The following is a 15,689-nucleotide window of genomic DNA, read 5'->3' on the forward strand; positions in this document are numbered from 1 at the left end:
CTGCTGCAAACAGTCAGGAGCTGGTCGGAAAAACGAAAGTACCAAGGTGGGATAACCCCTTTAATGACAATCGTGATTTTCCAGTGGTCCAGCAAGTGCCATAACTTGAACACAATTGAACATATTTGGAGATACCTGAAAATGGTTGTCCACCAATGGTCCCCATCCTTGTGACATCATACCCCAGAAGACTGGCGGTTGGAATTGCTGCCAAAGGTGCTTCAACTAAGTACTGAGTAAAAGGGTCTAAATACTTTTGTCAATGCAATGTTTTAGAAATCTTTTCTAGTTTATTAAAATGGAAAAACTAACAGTTATCACTGTCATTATGGGGGAGGATTTGAATTTGGTTATTTTAGCACAAGGCATACCATAAAATCAAAAGTTAAAGGGTCTGAAAACTTTGCAAATGTACTGTAGCTAGAGGACCAGAGGTCTTCTGTATTTTGTGTGTAAGGGATGTTTGTTGAATAGGCTAGAGGCTGCGTTTTGCACAAATTGTGAGAGGAGTGGCTACATTTAATGTTTATATAGTTATTTCGTTATAAGGTCTATTCCCCCCCCCCCCCCCCCAATCCCTGTTTCTTACCTATGACCAGGGGTGGGCAGCACATTCCCCGGTTGAGCAGCGTCATCCTACATTCCCTCAGCAACCTGTTTAGTGAAGAGGAAGACAAGCACACCTGCTTCCACTTCCTGCATCTCCTCTCTGCAACTATTGAAAGTCTGACCAGTTGAAGTGGAAGATCATGTCTTCTGGCCCCTCTCTTTGCTACACAAGCTGCCAGGGACTGCAGTTGCATTTAAGTGCGCACATAAATAAATATTATACACACACTATATTATATATACATACACATATACACACAGTAATAACGTCAATGTATGTGAACTTTGGATATTGGCTGACCAACTAATTGATAATTGACAACTATTTTCTTAATCTTCACACGAGTGGATCCCCAGCGTATTTTACAACACTGATCTGCTGGATAGTGCCTTTACATGTGCCAGTTTGGAGCGGCAATACGCTGCTACGAGCAGGCACACTGCAATGTGCGAGTTGTTGCGCACATGTGCAGTATACTCACATCGCGGCAACTCTCGGCCTAGCTCAGAGCAGGGGGAGTGGCCTCAATGAGTGTGAGTACACCACATTGCTTCAGTGTGTCTGCTCGTAGTGGCGTATTGCCGCCCCGAGCAGGCACCTGTAAAGGCACCATACAGCAGTCCTTCAGAAGCGGATACGCAATGTAAAATACGCTGTGGCTTCGCTCGTGTGAACCTTATTAGGTTAATTTCTTTTATCTGTGATTTTTGGCTGTAACATGCAACCTTTATCAAGCAACAGACATCTCACCTACTGAATGATCTACATCTCCATCACCAGTCCACGGGCCTTCATTTTTCAAGTTAAGAGAACTGGTCTTCACTTCTCCATTACTGTATGGTACACCATTTTCAACTGTTGTCTTTTTTATTTTTTCACTGGACACATTAAAAGTTTCCTGTGATAACTCAATGCCTGATGAACTTAATGAGTCATAGAAGCCAACGCCAACACTTGACAGTGCAGTGCTTTGCAAATGATCATCCATGCTGATGCCATCTTCTGATGTGCAAACGCTAACACTGGAATCTTCCATAGTGGCCTGCGACTCGAGAAAATCTGCTTTTTTATGAACTGGACTTAAATTTGGTATGGTATAGGTCTGTTGTGTGGATTTACTTGAAGTAATCTGCACTTCATCTGTTTTTTGAGGACACGAGTCCTTACTTGTGACAGAAATGCTTGAGAGGTTTTCCACTAAGGATCCTTCTGTTTGTGTAGACTCACAGGAAGAGTCCATATCACTGGCAAAGTCCATTGCTTTATCAAGTGTAGCAGTGCCCCTATACTCTTGGGATTGTTCCATGTTCATGGATTCCTGGGTAGAGTCCTCTTCGTTATCTACTGCATTAATTTGAATGTCCTCCACTTGGGGTTGTTCTGTTTGTGTAGAGTCACAGGTGGAATCCATTGCTCCACAACTTTTGCTATGCAGGTCAACATTTATATCACTTGTCTCTGGTGTGGTTTTCTGACCATAAGCATCTTTTAGTAGCATCTCTCCACTTTCCTCATCAAGTACTTGACAACTGCCATCTGAAATCTCGCTTGTTGAACTAGCCAGAATTTCCTGCTTAGCAGCTACAATCACTTTGGATATGATGTTTATGGCCAGCTGCTCAACTATCTTTGCCTCATAGTCTCCCAAAAAAGTTTTAGCATTTCCTTCTTCACTTTTCTCCAAACACTGAGAAAAAGCATCCAATATGTCAGTACAATTTCCCTCTCTCATTACCTCCGTGCATACAGATTTTATATTTGATAGATGATCTGTTGATAGACATTCTGCAGTCTCTGAGGTTACAGGTTCAACCACAAGTTCAGAGTTCTCTAGCTCCAAGGAAGGAGACAACTGATCTTGCTTTAGTAGTTGAGACTCTGCCTCCAACTCCGGCTGATAACATCTAGGAAACTGGGAACTACTTTTGCCTTTTTCTCCCATGGTTGTCTCACTGGCAACTGACTGAGGGCACTGTACTAGAACAGACATTTTAACCACTGTTTCTATCTCATCAATACAAGGCTGTTCATCTCCAGTAGAAGGCACCATGAGCAGTTGTTCTGACTGAATGCTCTGGATAACTTCTAAGGAATTTTTCTGTAAATATTCTGTAGATGTTGTACACACTTTATCCGCATCCACTAAACACAGCTCAATATCACACTCCGTAGAAGACTGTTGTAATGAGTCAAAAACCATATTTTGGATGTCAGAATCCTTGCTTAAGATATCCTCAGCCTTACTATCAAACTGCAGATCAACCAAAGTAGTTATCTGTGCTACTGGAGGTACAAAGCATGTGCCCTGTGGAGCGCTGGCATTCTTGTCCAGCTGCACAAGTTGTGCCCTTGAATTGCTTTGAATTTCTAATGAGGGGCCAAGTTCTGTCAGGACACTGTCTGCTTGCACATCTGTGGTGGCAGTTACCCGTTTGTGTTTGCGATGACTGTCATCTTTCTTCCTTGAAAAGAACCACCACCAACCAAGAAGTGCCAGCACTCCAGGGATGGTATAGGGCAAGATTACACGCAAGCGCAGTGCCATTTTTAAAAAGGCTCCTCAATGAAATCTAAGGGGGAAAAAAAAAAAAGTAAACGTTAGATTTGAAACAAAAAATAAAATAAAAAAACATGACATTTACATGAACATTGAATGTAATTCCAGTCACAAAAAATACCAGGCAATAAATCTGCAGTCACAACTATTAATGCAGTAATACTTTCAAATAGGAAGAATACGATGACAGTGACCGCTGCTCCGGGTTCATGGAAAACAGTCAGTTAATTTTAAACAAAGTACTACTACTGTCAAAGATGGTTTTCTTTTTGTATCAGCGTATGGAGGATTAGTGTGGTTTTAATAAAGGTGTTATCCAGCGGGAGGGCTGTTTATGACATTGAGTATGAACAATGTCCATACTACAGTGTATAAAAAAAATGAAACCTCTACTTTAGCGTTCCTATGGGCCTCAGGTGTCTTGCTCCAGTCCCTCAATGTGATCCTCTTCCTGAGAGAAAGCCTAACGCTTGAGCCCAGTTGTGACATAATGCCATTCAGACAATCACTGGCCAAGGTGGGACATCCCTGCGGCCAGTGATTGGCTGAAGGTAAGCAGAGGTGCAATTTCATAATTATTAAAGAAAGAAATATGATAAATATGGACACAAAAACTGGGCATTGTTGTGAAAAAAAATCAAATAAAAAAAATTCAGCCAGATAACCCCTGAGTATAACTCAAAATACTAACCACAATTTATCAGACAATATAAACCAACTACTTTGTGGCTTTTATGGTCATCAGACACATTAAGAGACCTATATGCAGGGCTCAAGTCCTGCAGTAACGTGTGGAACTGAGTTCTTTCACTTTTTTCACAGCAGGAACACTGTTCCTATTAGTAGGAGTCCTGCAGGATCAGCCGTAGAGTTGAAATCTTGGGCGAGTTCCCTCAATTTTTTTTCTCTGGACTTGACCCTAGAGCTTGGCAGTATGACCAAAAAGGTGTATCACGGTATTTTTTGTAAATTATGGCAGTTTCACGGTATTTAACGATATTTATTCCACCTCCATCATCATATGATGGGCGCTGCATCTCCCCCGCCAGTTTATCAGCCCAGCGCTGCACTGTCCTCCACATCGGGGGACTAATATGTCACCCGCAAGCGCTGCTTCCCTCCCCCCTGCCAAATAATTATCAGCCACTGCGATGTACTGTACTCTGTATTCCTGTGCCCGGGCTGCAAATATGAAAAAACAAACTAACTCGCCTCCTTCCTACGTTCCCCCGGAACCGGCCTCACGGTCCTCCGCTGCTCTTGCTGCTTTCTGGGGATGGGAATGTCACAGAGCAGTCAGCCTATCACCGTTCACACCCCTGTCCCACCTCGGCCGGTGATAGGCTGAGCGCACTGTCATGTAAGGAGCCGGCTGAATTCTTACATGACAGTGCGCTCAGCCTATCACCGGCCGTGGTGGGACAGGGCTGCGAACAGTGATAGGCTGACTGCTCTGTGACGTTCCCATCCCCAGAAAGCAGCAAGAGCAGCGGAGGACAGTGTGCTGCGGCTGATAATTCATTAATTCGAAGGGGGGAGGGGCCCAAACGTTATTGCGGTGTGGGAAAAATTCATATCGTGCAGGGAAAAAAAATTTGGTATTCGGTATGAACCGGTATACTGCCCAGCACTATTTGAACCCTGCCTATATGTGTTATAAAAGTAAAACTACCAGTGACTAACACACCAGAAGTAATTCCTTCCCTTTTCAGAAACCCTGTTTTTACTTCACATGCTAGATTACTACTATGGATCTATAAGATTATGGCAATATCTAAATGATATCACCTTTTACGTTCTTTCCCCTTTTCGCAACAAAAATCGCCTCCCCTTATGTTGCCATGTTCCGACACCCATAATTTTTTTAAATTTTTTGTCTGCCCACATTTAGTGAGGCTTATTTTTTGCCAGACAAGCTTTACTTTTTATTGGTAGCATTTATGCAATACATGCTACCTTTTGAAAATTTTTATTCCACTTTTTTGACCCAAATTAGCAATTCTTGCACTGTTTTTCTCGGCATTCATCATGTGGGATAAATATTTTTTTTATAGTATAAATCGTTACAAATGAGGCAATCCCTGTTCTGTATAAGTTTTTGTTATTTTAATAAAAGGCTATTTTATTCATTTTTACACTTTATTGAAAAACATTTTTTTATCTGTACTGCAGCATAGCATAATTGTCAGTTTCCCTGTGAGATCCAGCCTATGGTTGGACCTCACCCTGGTACTTAAGGACCCATGACGTACGCGTCATGTCAGCAGAGAGCACTGTGGTCATGATGTCCGCAGAGAGCTCCGTTTTCCAAAAAGAAAAGAATTTCCACTATAGTATTCAGCAGCTAAAAAGTACTGGAAGGATTTTTTTTTATAGAAGTAATTTACAAATCTGTTTAACTTTCTGGCACCAGTTGATTTAAAAGAAAAAAAAAAAAAAAGTTTTCCACCGGAGTACCCATTTAACTCCTTAACGACAAAGGACATATTTTTACGCCCTCCGCCGGCTCCCGAGCTAAGCCGCCCCGCGTCATATTGGGTCGGTCCCGGCGTCCATCAACTGCCGGGACCCGCGGCTAATACAGGACATCACCGATTACGGTGATGCCCTGTATTAACACTTCAGACGCGGCGATCAAAGCTGACCGCCGCGTCTGAAGCGAAAGTATCCCGGCTGCAGCTGTTATTGAAACAAGCTGTTTTTCGATTCCTGGATAACCCCTTTAACCCCTTAAAGGTAACCAATCATCAGATTTTACCCTATATAACGCTTGGCAAAGCGTTATATAGGGTAAAATCTTTATTTTCACCATTCCCGGGGGATGCTGCTGCCCCCAGGGATGGTGAAGATATGAAGTTATAAACTAGTCACCGCCGCCGTAAGTAGTCACCTGGGCGGGGAGATCTTCTCACCAACTCCCGTTCTTCGGCCGGCAGCGACGCCCCCTCCGCTTGATTGATGGGCCGTGTCATCATTCCGCTCACTGAACAGACGGAGCAGAGTGATGACGCGGCCCGTCAATCAAGCGGAGGGGGCGTCGCTGCAGGCCAAAGAACGGGAGTAGATGAGAAGAGCTCCCCGCCCAGGTGACTACTTACGGCGGCGGCGGCGACTAGTTTATAACTTCATATCTTCACCATCCCTGGGGGCAGGAGCGTCCCCCAGGAATGGTGAAAATAAAGATTTTACCCTATATAAGCGTTATATAGGGTAAAATCTGATTATTGGTTCCCTTTAAGGACCAAGGACGTATGCGTACATAACTACCTGGTAGTTAAGGAGCAAGGACGTACGTGTATGTCCGTGGGAATTTCGGTCCCCACCATGTCGGTAATCGACACAAATCGCCGGTGAATTCACACCGTCGAACTGCGTGATTCCGGGTTATACGGGTCTATGGTGACCCAGTGACCCGCAAAATAAGGGGGATTGGGGTTGTCCAAGACACCCACGATCCTCCTGAAGGCATAGGAGTGAGGTGGCAGGGGTGCCACCCCTCCTATCCCTGCTATTGGTCGTCTAAGCGACGACCAATAGCAGATCGGGGGCATGGGGGGGGTGGTTAACTTTCGGTTTCCCCGTTCTGCCCACCCACAATAGGCAGGGCAGAACGGGGAAACTGAAGGGGATCGGCACCGAAGTCCACTTACCCACCGGCGGTGCAATCGGCGGCAGGGATTGAAGGCAGCAGAGGATGGCGAAGCTGCTCCCTGGATCCTACAGAAGCCGGTGAGTTGCCTAGCAACATCTAGAGGGCTACAGTTTGAGCAGTTTGAGACCACTACAGTGGTCTCTAAACTGTAGCCCTCCAGATGTTGCAAGACTAAAACTCCCACAGCTGTCTCGGCATGCTGGGAGTTGTAGTTGCGTACCTCCAGCTGTTGCATAACTACATCTCCCAGCATGCCCTTCAGCGATCATTACATGCTGGGAGTTTTAGTTATGCAAGAGCTGGAGGCACACTGGTTGGAAAATACTGAGTTAGGTAAAAGAATCTAACTGAAGGTTTTCCAACCAGAGTGCCTCCAGCTGTTGCAAAAGTACAACTCCCAGCATGCACGGTCTGTCAGTACATGCTGGGAGTTGTAGTTTTGAAACAGCTGGAGGTTTGGCCCCCCCCATGTGAATGTACAGGGTACATTCACACAGGCGGGTTTACAGTGTTTCCTGATTTAAGAATGAGCTGCAGCAAATTTTTTGCCGCAGCGCAAACTCCTAGCGGGAAACTCACTGTAAACCTCTGCCATTGTGAATGTACCCTAAACACACTACACTAAAACATATTAAAGAGTACCCCTTGGAGAAAATTCAAAATCTTCATTTTGCATGTTTTGAATTTTTTACTTCACTTTGCTGCTATTCCTGTGAAACACCTAAAGGGTTAACACACTGAATGTCATTTTGAATACTTTGAGGGGTGCAGTTTTTATGATGTGGTCTTTTATGGGGAATTTTTAATGTGAAGGCCCTTCAAATCCACTTCAAAACTGAACTGGTACATGAAAAATTCAGATTTCGAAAATTTTACAAAAAATTTGAAAATTGCTGCTGAACTTTGAAGCCCTCTGATATCTTCCAAAAGTAAAAACATGGTAACTTTATGATGCAAACAAAGTAGACATATTGTATTTGTGAATCAATATATAAATGTATTTGGAATGTCTATTTTCCTTACAAGCAGAGAGCTTCAAAGTTAGAAAACTGCTAAATTTTAAATTTTTTCATCAAATTTTGGAAGAAATGACGCAAGTATCGACAAAATTTTACCACCATCATAAAGTAGAATGTCACAAAAAAACTGTCTCGGAATCAGAATGAAAGGTAAAAGCATCCCAGAGTTATTAATGCTTAAAGTGACAGTGGTCAGATGTGCAAAAAATGCTCTGGTCCTACAGTGAAAATTGGCCTAGTCCTTAAGGGGTTAAGTACCGTACCCAGACAATTTAATTTTTGCACTTTCGTTTTTTCCTTCTCCCCTTCTAAAAATCCTAACTTAAAATTTTGCATGTACAGTATAAGATTGTTTTTTGCGTCACCAATTGTACTTTGTAAAACAAAAAATAAACATACATGGGGTAAAAAAAAAAAAAAACATTTTGGAACTTTTGGGGGCTTCCATTTTTTACACAGAGCGCTTTCAGTAAAAATGACACCGTATCTTTATATGGTTACAAGGATACCCAATTTATGTGGGTTTTATTGTACTAGGTACTTAAAAAAAAAAAAAAAACCACACACCAAAATTAGCATGTTTAAAATGGTCATATTTTTGACCCCTTTAACTTAATTTTTCTGCATATGGAGCTATATGAGGGCTCATTTTTTGCGCTATGGTCTGTAGTTTTTCTCTACCATTTTTGTTTTGATGGGACATATTGATCGCCTATTAATTTATGGTATATAAAGTGACGAAAAATGCACAATTCTGGACTAATATTTTTGAGTGTACGCTATCAACTGTGCACTTTAGGCTGCTTTCACACTATAAAAATTCATCCGTTACAAATGTCCATCAGAAAACCCTTGTTAAACGGCCGTTAAACAATCCCATTCAAGTCTATGGGATTTTTTTTATTACCCGTTGTGAACCATTATAGCCCGTCATGAATAACGGCAGTTAGGTGTGCCGGAAGAAATAACGGCACATGCACTCATTTTTCTTCAGTCACAAGAAACGGGTAAATTAACGGCCGTTATCTTTAACATTGAAGTCTATGGCTGACGGATGAGCCTTTATGTCATCCGTTTGCACCCAGTTTATAATATCCGTTATTACTTCTGAGCATGCTCAGAAGAGGTGACATCAGCAGACTCCTGCAGTGCTGAGGGACTATTATTACTCCCATCATGGAACAGACTTGTTTCCATGATGGGAGTAGTAATTCTCTGGCTGCGGGAGTCTGCAGACAGCTGGGGAGGCTACATAAGTGTTTGTACTACTACCCCCATCATGGGACAGAGTCTGTTCCATGATGGGGGTTGTAGTACAGGGGCTGAGGGATTGATCGCACCAGGTTTCACTTCTGAGACCCGATGCAATTTGAAGTTATTAAGGAGGGGAGCGGGCGGCATGCTCTGCAACCTGCAATGTATAGTGTGTTTTAACTTTCATTTAAAAATGAACCATTGGGAGTAGCAGGGGGCCATATCTATATTAAAAGCGCTTTGGGGGGCAATATATATGGTGCTGCAAGGGGGGGGGGGGGGGACAGACATATAGCCTATAAATCTAGCCCCCCAGCGCATTTATAATATGCCCCCTGCAGCGCGCGCACACACACACACGCACATATACTCATATATATACATACACACACATACATACATACATACACCCCCCCGCCAGCGCATTAATAAATATAAATATATATATATATATATATATATATATATATATATCTCTATCTATATATCTCCCCGCCGGAGCATTAATATATACCCCCCGCAGGTGCAAGTATAATGTACCCTCGCAGCATCTACATACATATGTCACCGCTGCGCTATGAAAAGTACTTCTATCAGCAGCATCAGGCCGCCGGCTGCTGCTAGAATGCTTTTCATTCATAGCGCAGCGGTGACATATGTATGTAGATTCAGGGCTCCCCGTGGGAGATTCAAAAATGAAAGTTAAAACACATTATAGATCGCAGGGTTGCGGAACTTGCCGAAAGCTCCCCTGCTTAACTTCTGATCGCATCGGGTCTCAGACGTGAAACCCAGTGCGATCAATCCCTCAGCCCCTGTACTACAACTCCTATCATGGAACATACTCTGTTCCATGATGGGGGTAGTAGTACAAACACTAATGTAGCCTCCCCAGCTGTCTGCAGACTCCCGCAGCCAGGGAATTACTACTCCCATCATGGAAAGAAGTCTGCCATGATGGGTGTAGTAGTAGTCCCAGCTGTGGGAGTCTGTAGGCCAAGCATGTCAAACTCAAGGGCTAACATGGGCCAAAAACAAGGTTTAAGTTTATGTGGGCCGCATAAAAAAAAAAAATTATAATAATGCCCTCCCTGCACAACACCCCATGCCCCCCTGCACAGTAAAGTTCCCCCACATTAGGTGTGCAGTACAGTTCCCCCACAGACATACAGCCTTCAGCCATATACAGTGTATGGCTGGAGGCTATATGCCTGTTTACTGCCCCACTTCAGTGTTCCGACCACCGCTCCTTCAGTCCGGGGTCACCATCTACTGCTATGGCCTATGGGTCCCCGGACGGGCGGAGCGATGGTCAGAACCCCAAAGATGATGTGCTGCTGAGTGGTGACTTAACATACCCGTGCGTCGTCCTCACTGCTCCGCTCTTCTCCTATGGGGGCACGCATGGGACGTCAGGGACGTCCCTGCGTGCGCCACCTCCTGGCGGCCCCTGCGTTTTTAAAGTTAACGCAGGGACGCAGAGAGGTAACCGGGGCATCCCCGTGTCCTGAAAAGATTTGCGGCCCGGGATGCCGGGCCGCAAAGAAATTCACTGTGGGCCGCATGCGGCAGGCAGAGGTGTTACAGCTATACATGAGGGATGTTATAACGGGTCTTAACGGATGAATATTTATTCATCTGTTAGCACCCGTTATTTCATCCATTATTATACATCCGTTTTCACACAGAAAAAGGACGTTTAACCCCTTAAGGACGAGCGCCGTAAATGTACACCGCTGCTAAGAAGTTCTTAGCGCACAGCGCCGTACGGAGCAGCTTTCCTAGAGCACCGCGTCTCTGGACGCGGTGATCTGAACGGGATGACTGCTGATATCCATCAGCAGCCATCCCGGCATATCGCCCAGGGGGGTCCTGAGACCCCCCATGTCGGCGATCATGGCAAATTGCGCGTCAATTCAGACCGACGATTTGCCGCTATTCCGGGTCAATCGGGTCTCAGGTGACCGGTGACCCAGAAAAAAAGGGTGAATGGGGCTGTCCGAAACAGCCCCATTCACCCTTACCCAGCAGGAGTGAGGTGGCACCGGTGCCGCCTCACGATCACGTGATTGATCGGTCGGAACAACCGACCAATCACGGACCCGCTGGGGACGGAGATTGGAGTGGAGATCGCAGGGGCGTGGAAATTTTATAAAAAAACTACTTGTCCACGGGACTAAAATGGAGCAAAATCTACTTGTCCCTCATGACGATCCACTTGTCCGGGCCAATTTTCGCTTTTACGCTCTAATTTTTTCCTCCTCGCCCTATAATAGCCATAACTACCTACTATAATGATACCTTTTAATTTTTCAATAACATGCTCTGAACCAAAAAAATAATATATATTAATTTATATATTTATTTATTAAGGGAAGTGAAATTGAAATAGTAAAAGATAATTTTGCAGATTTGGTGGTTTTCTTTTCTGCGCCATTTACCTTGTGGTTGATGTAACATGTTAGTTTCATACTTTAGGCCGCCTGATTACAGCAATACCAGATTTTTATCATTTACGTCATGTTTTACTAATTCAGAACTTTTTAAAAAAAATTTAATTGCCATTTTTTAACCCCTGTAGCTTTATTTTTTTCCCGCATACCAGGCTGTATGAGGGCTCATTTTTTGCGCCATAATCTTTTTTTTGTATCTGTACCATTTTGGTATTGATCTGACTTTTTAATCGCTTTTTAACTTTTTTTTTCAGGGATATTATAAAAATTGCAAATCTGTTTGGTATTTTTTTACATTTACCGTACGGGATACATAATGTTATATTTTAATAGGTTGTACAATTACGGACGAAACGATACCAAATATGTTTATTTTTATTATGTTTGCATGTTTTTTGTATAGGAAAAGGGGGTGATTTGAACTTTTAACATGGAAGGGGTTAATGCAGCGGTCTTCAAACTGTGGCCCTCCAGATGTTGCAAAACTATAACTCCCAGCACGCCCGGACAGCCAACGGCTGTCCTGGCATGCTGGGAATTGTAGTTTTGTAACATCTGGAGGGCCACAGTTTGAAGACCACTGGGTTAATGCGTGTCTTTCAAACTTTTATTAAAACTTTTTTATTTTATTTACATTTTTTTTTTTTTTTTTTTTTTTTTACACTTTATTACACTTATGAGGAATCATTAGATTCCTCAGACAGATGAATAGAGTTCTATTGAACTCCATTAATCTGTGTGCTCTGTGATCCATTGATAGAGCCTGGCTTGGACTAGGCTCTATCAATGATAGAGCGGGACAGCAGGGAACAGAGGTAAGTCCCCCGGCTACCTCCATAGTGGATCGCCCCCCTGCGATCGCGCTGCGGGGGGCGGTCCACCCTATTAGCCCACCAGGGAGCATTCATATGTCCCTTTAGACGCCGCTGTCAGCTTTGACAGCGGCGATCTAAAGGGTTAATAGCCAGCCACGGCGATCGCCGCATGGTGGCTATTAGCGGCGGCCCCCGGCTACTGAGAACAGCCGGGGGCTGCAGAGTATGGAGCGGGCAGGAATCCCGAGCCCGCTCCATACATACTGCAGAGCACCGCATGCATCTCCCCGTGCAGACGTGCCTCCTCCCCTCAGCTCTCCGAAGCTACAGCTGGGGGAGTGAAGGCAGAGGACGCTGGTCTGCACAGGGAGAAAGAAGCCACGCCCCCTCTTCTCCCCCACATGTCTGCAGAGCAGGGGAGAGAAGACAAATACTGTACACAGCTTCTCATCTCCCCTGCTCTGCTTCAGAGGACACAGGCTGCAGAGTATGGAGCGGGCAGGAGTCGGGAGCCCGCTCCATACAGACTGCAGATCACCGCCGCACTTGTCAGGTCTGGCCCTGCTTGCCCGAAGCCGGGCTAAGGGCCGGACAAATTCACCTGCCCGGCGCCAAAAACTGCTAGTCCCGGGCGTCGGCCGATAGGAATTCCACATCCCTGGATCGGCGGCGGTGGGGGGTCTCCTACCTTGCCCTGGTCTGGCGGGGGGTCCCCTCGTGTGCGGTGGCGGCGACAGGAGCAGCATGATCACTCCCGGCGGCAGGATACAGCAGGAGGTGAGGTCTGATCACCCCCTACTGTTGCTTAGCAACAACTCGCAGCATGCAAAGCCAAAGGGCATGCTGGGAGTTGTAGTTTTGCAACAGCTGGAGTTCCAACTAAAACTCCCAGCATGCCCTTTGGTAGTATGTGCATGCTGGGGGTTGTAGTTTTGCAACAGCTGGAGGCCCATTATTTCTTAGAAAATGAGTGCATTCACTGTTGCATAACTACAACTCCCAGCATGCACAGACTACCAAAGGGCATGCTGGGAGTTATAGCAGTGTGCCTACAGCTGTTGCAAAACTACAACTCTCAGCTTGCCCTTCGACTGTCAATGCATGCTGATTGTTGTAGTTTTGCAACCGCTGGAGACACATTGGTTGTGAAACCGAGTTTGTTACCTAACACAGTGTTTCGCAACCAGTGTGCCTCCAGCTGTTGCAAAAATACATCTCCCAGCATGCACTGAGAGACTGTACATGCTGGGAGTTGAAGTTTTGCAACAGCTGGAGGCACACTGGTTGCGAAACACTGAGTTAAGTAACAAACGCTCAGTGTTTCGCAACCAATGTGCCTCCAGCTGTTGCATAACTACAACTCCCAGCATGTATGATCTGTCAGTGCATGCTGGGAGTTGTAGTTTTGCAACAGCTCAGCATTTACGCCCCACAGATGTCTGACAGATTTTTGGAACAGTGGTCCGTGAAATTGAAAAAATTGAATTTTTCATTTGCACAGCCCACTGTTCCAAAGATCTGTCAAACGCCAGTGGGGTGTTCACTGCACCCCTTAAATTCTGTGAGGGGTGTAGTTTCCAAAATGGGGTCACATGTGGGGGGGGGGGTCCACTGTTCTGGCACCACGGGGGGCTTTGTAAACGCACATGGTCTCTGACTTCTATTCCAACCAAATTCACCAAACGCTCAATGGCGCTCTTCTGAGCATTGTAGTTCACCCGCAGAGCAATTTACATCCAGACATGGGATATTTCCATACTCCATGAGGTTACACATTTTGTGAGGCTTTTTCTCCAATTACCCCTTGTGAAAATAAAATATTTGGGGTAACATCAGCATTTTAGTGAAAAAAAATCTAATTTTTCATTTTCCTGTCCAACTTTAGCGGAAATTTGTCAAATACCTGTGAGGTGTTAAGGTTCACTGTACCCCTTGTTACGTTCCTTGAGAGGTGTAGTTTCCAAAATAGTATGCCATGTGTTTTCTTTTTGCTGTTTACAAATTTTAGGTGGCATTTTCTCCTATAACCCCTTGCAAAAATGTAAAATTTTGGGGAAAACCAGCATTTTGGTGAAAAAAAATAAAATGTATTTACCCATCCGACGAACGAAAAGTCGTCAAATACCTGTGGGGTGTTAAGGCTCACTGTATCCCTTGTTACGTTCCTTGAGGGGTGTAGTTTCCAAAATAGTATGCCATGTTGGTTTTTATTTGCTGTTCTGGCACCATAGGGGCTTCCTAAATGTGACATGCCTCCCAACAACCATTTCAGAAATACACACTCTCCAAAATCCCATTGTCGCTCCTTCCCTTCTGAGCCTTGTAGTGGACCCAGAGAGCACTTGACATCCACTTATGAGGTATTTCCTTACTCGAGAGAAATTGTGTTACAAATTTTGGGGGGGCTTTTTCTCCTTGAGGGTTGTAGTTTCCAAAATAATGCCATATTTTTTTTGCTGTTCTGGCACCATAGGGGCTTCTTAACCTCTTAAGGACCCGGGTTTTTCCATTTTTTGCATTTTCGTTTTTTCCTCCTTACCTTTAAAAAATTATAACTCTTTCAATTTTGCACCTAAAAATCCATATGATGGCTTATTTTTTGCGCCACCAATTCTACTTTGTAATTACATCAGTTATTTTTCCCGGAAAAAAAAAAAAATAAATCACTGTGAGACCAAATTTAAAAAATAAATAAAACGCCGTTCAGTAAATTTTGGGGGCTTCCGTTTCTACACAGTTAATCTTTGGGTAAAAATGACACCATATCTTTATTCTGTAGGTCCATACGATTAAAATGATGCCCTACCTATATAGATTAGATTTTTTTCCAGAACTACATGCAGGAAAATGTATACGTTTAAAATTGTCATCTTCTGACCCCTATAACTTTTTTTCTGCGTATGGGGCGCATTTTTTGCGCCGTGATCTTAAGTTTTTAGTGGTACCATTTTTGTATTCATAGGGCTTAGAGCAAAAATACAGGGCTATAACACTGCATACACTGATCTTTTCTCATAGGAAACCATTGATCAATGATTCTGCCGCTTGACTGCTCATGCCTGGATCTCAGGCACTGAGCAGTCATTCGGCGATCGGACACCAGGAGTCAAGGTAAGGGACCCTCCCCATGCTGTGTCACAGCTGTTCAGGATGTCTGCGGCAAAATCTCGGCATCCCGAACAGCCCCCTGAGCTAACCGGCAAGGATTTACTTTCACTTTAGACGCGGCGTCAACATTGAACGCCGCGTCTAAAGGGTTAATAGCGCGCGGCCCCGCGATCAGTGCTGCGCGCTATTAGCCAAGGGTCCCGGCCGTTGTTAGAGGCCCC

At 44.4% G+C, this 15,689-nt stretch overlaps 1 protein-coding gene across 2 annotated transcripts in view; it reads right to left on the reverse strand.

The window, feature by feature from the left end:
- AKAP1 (A-kinase anchoring protein 1) overlaps positions 1–15,689 on the reverse strand; it is an 82,414-nt gene that overhangs the window by 51,813 nt on the left and 14,912 nt on the right. Inside the window, exons 1-2 of one of the 2 annotated variants that reach the window (XM_056556347.1) lie at positions 6,818–6,944; positions 1,361–3,180 (exon numbers count right to left, since the gene is read on the reverse strand). In XM_056556347.1, coding sequence (XP_056412322.1) covers positions 1,361–3,155 — 1,795 coding nt within the window. In that variant the 5' untranslated portion in view covers positions 3,156–3,180; positions 6,818–6,944. Of the gene's footprint in view, positions 1–1,360; positions 3,181–6,817; positions 6,945–15,689 lie in introns of those variants that run through there. The other variant, XM_056556346.1, reaches the window with a different exon arrangement.

This window comes from Hyla sarda, chromosome 2 (assembly GCF_029499605.1).
Source record: "Hyla sarda isolate aHylSar1 chromosome 2, aHylSar1.hap1, whole genome shotgun sequence".
Classification (NCBI taxonomy): Eukaryota; Metazoa; Chordata; class Amphibia; order Anura; family Hylidae; genus Hyla; species Hyla sarda.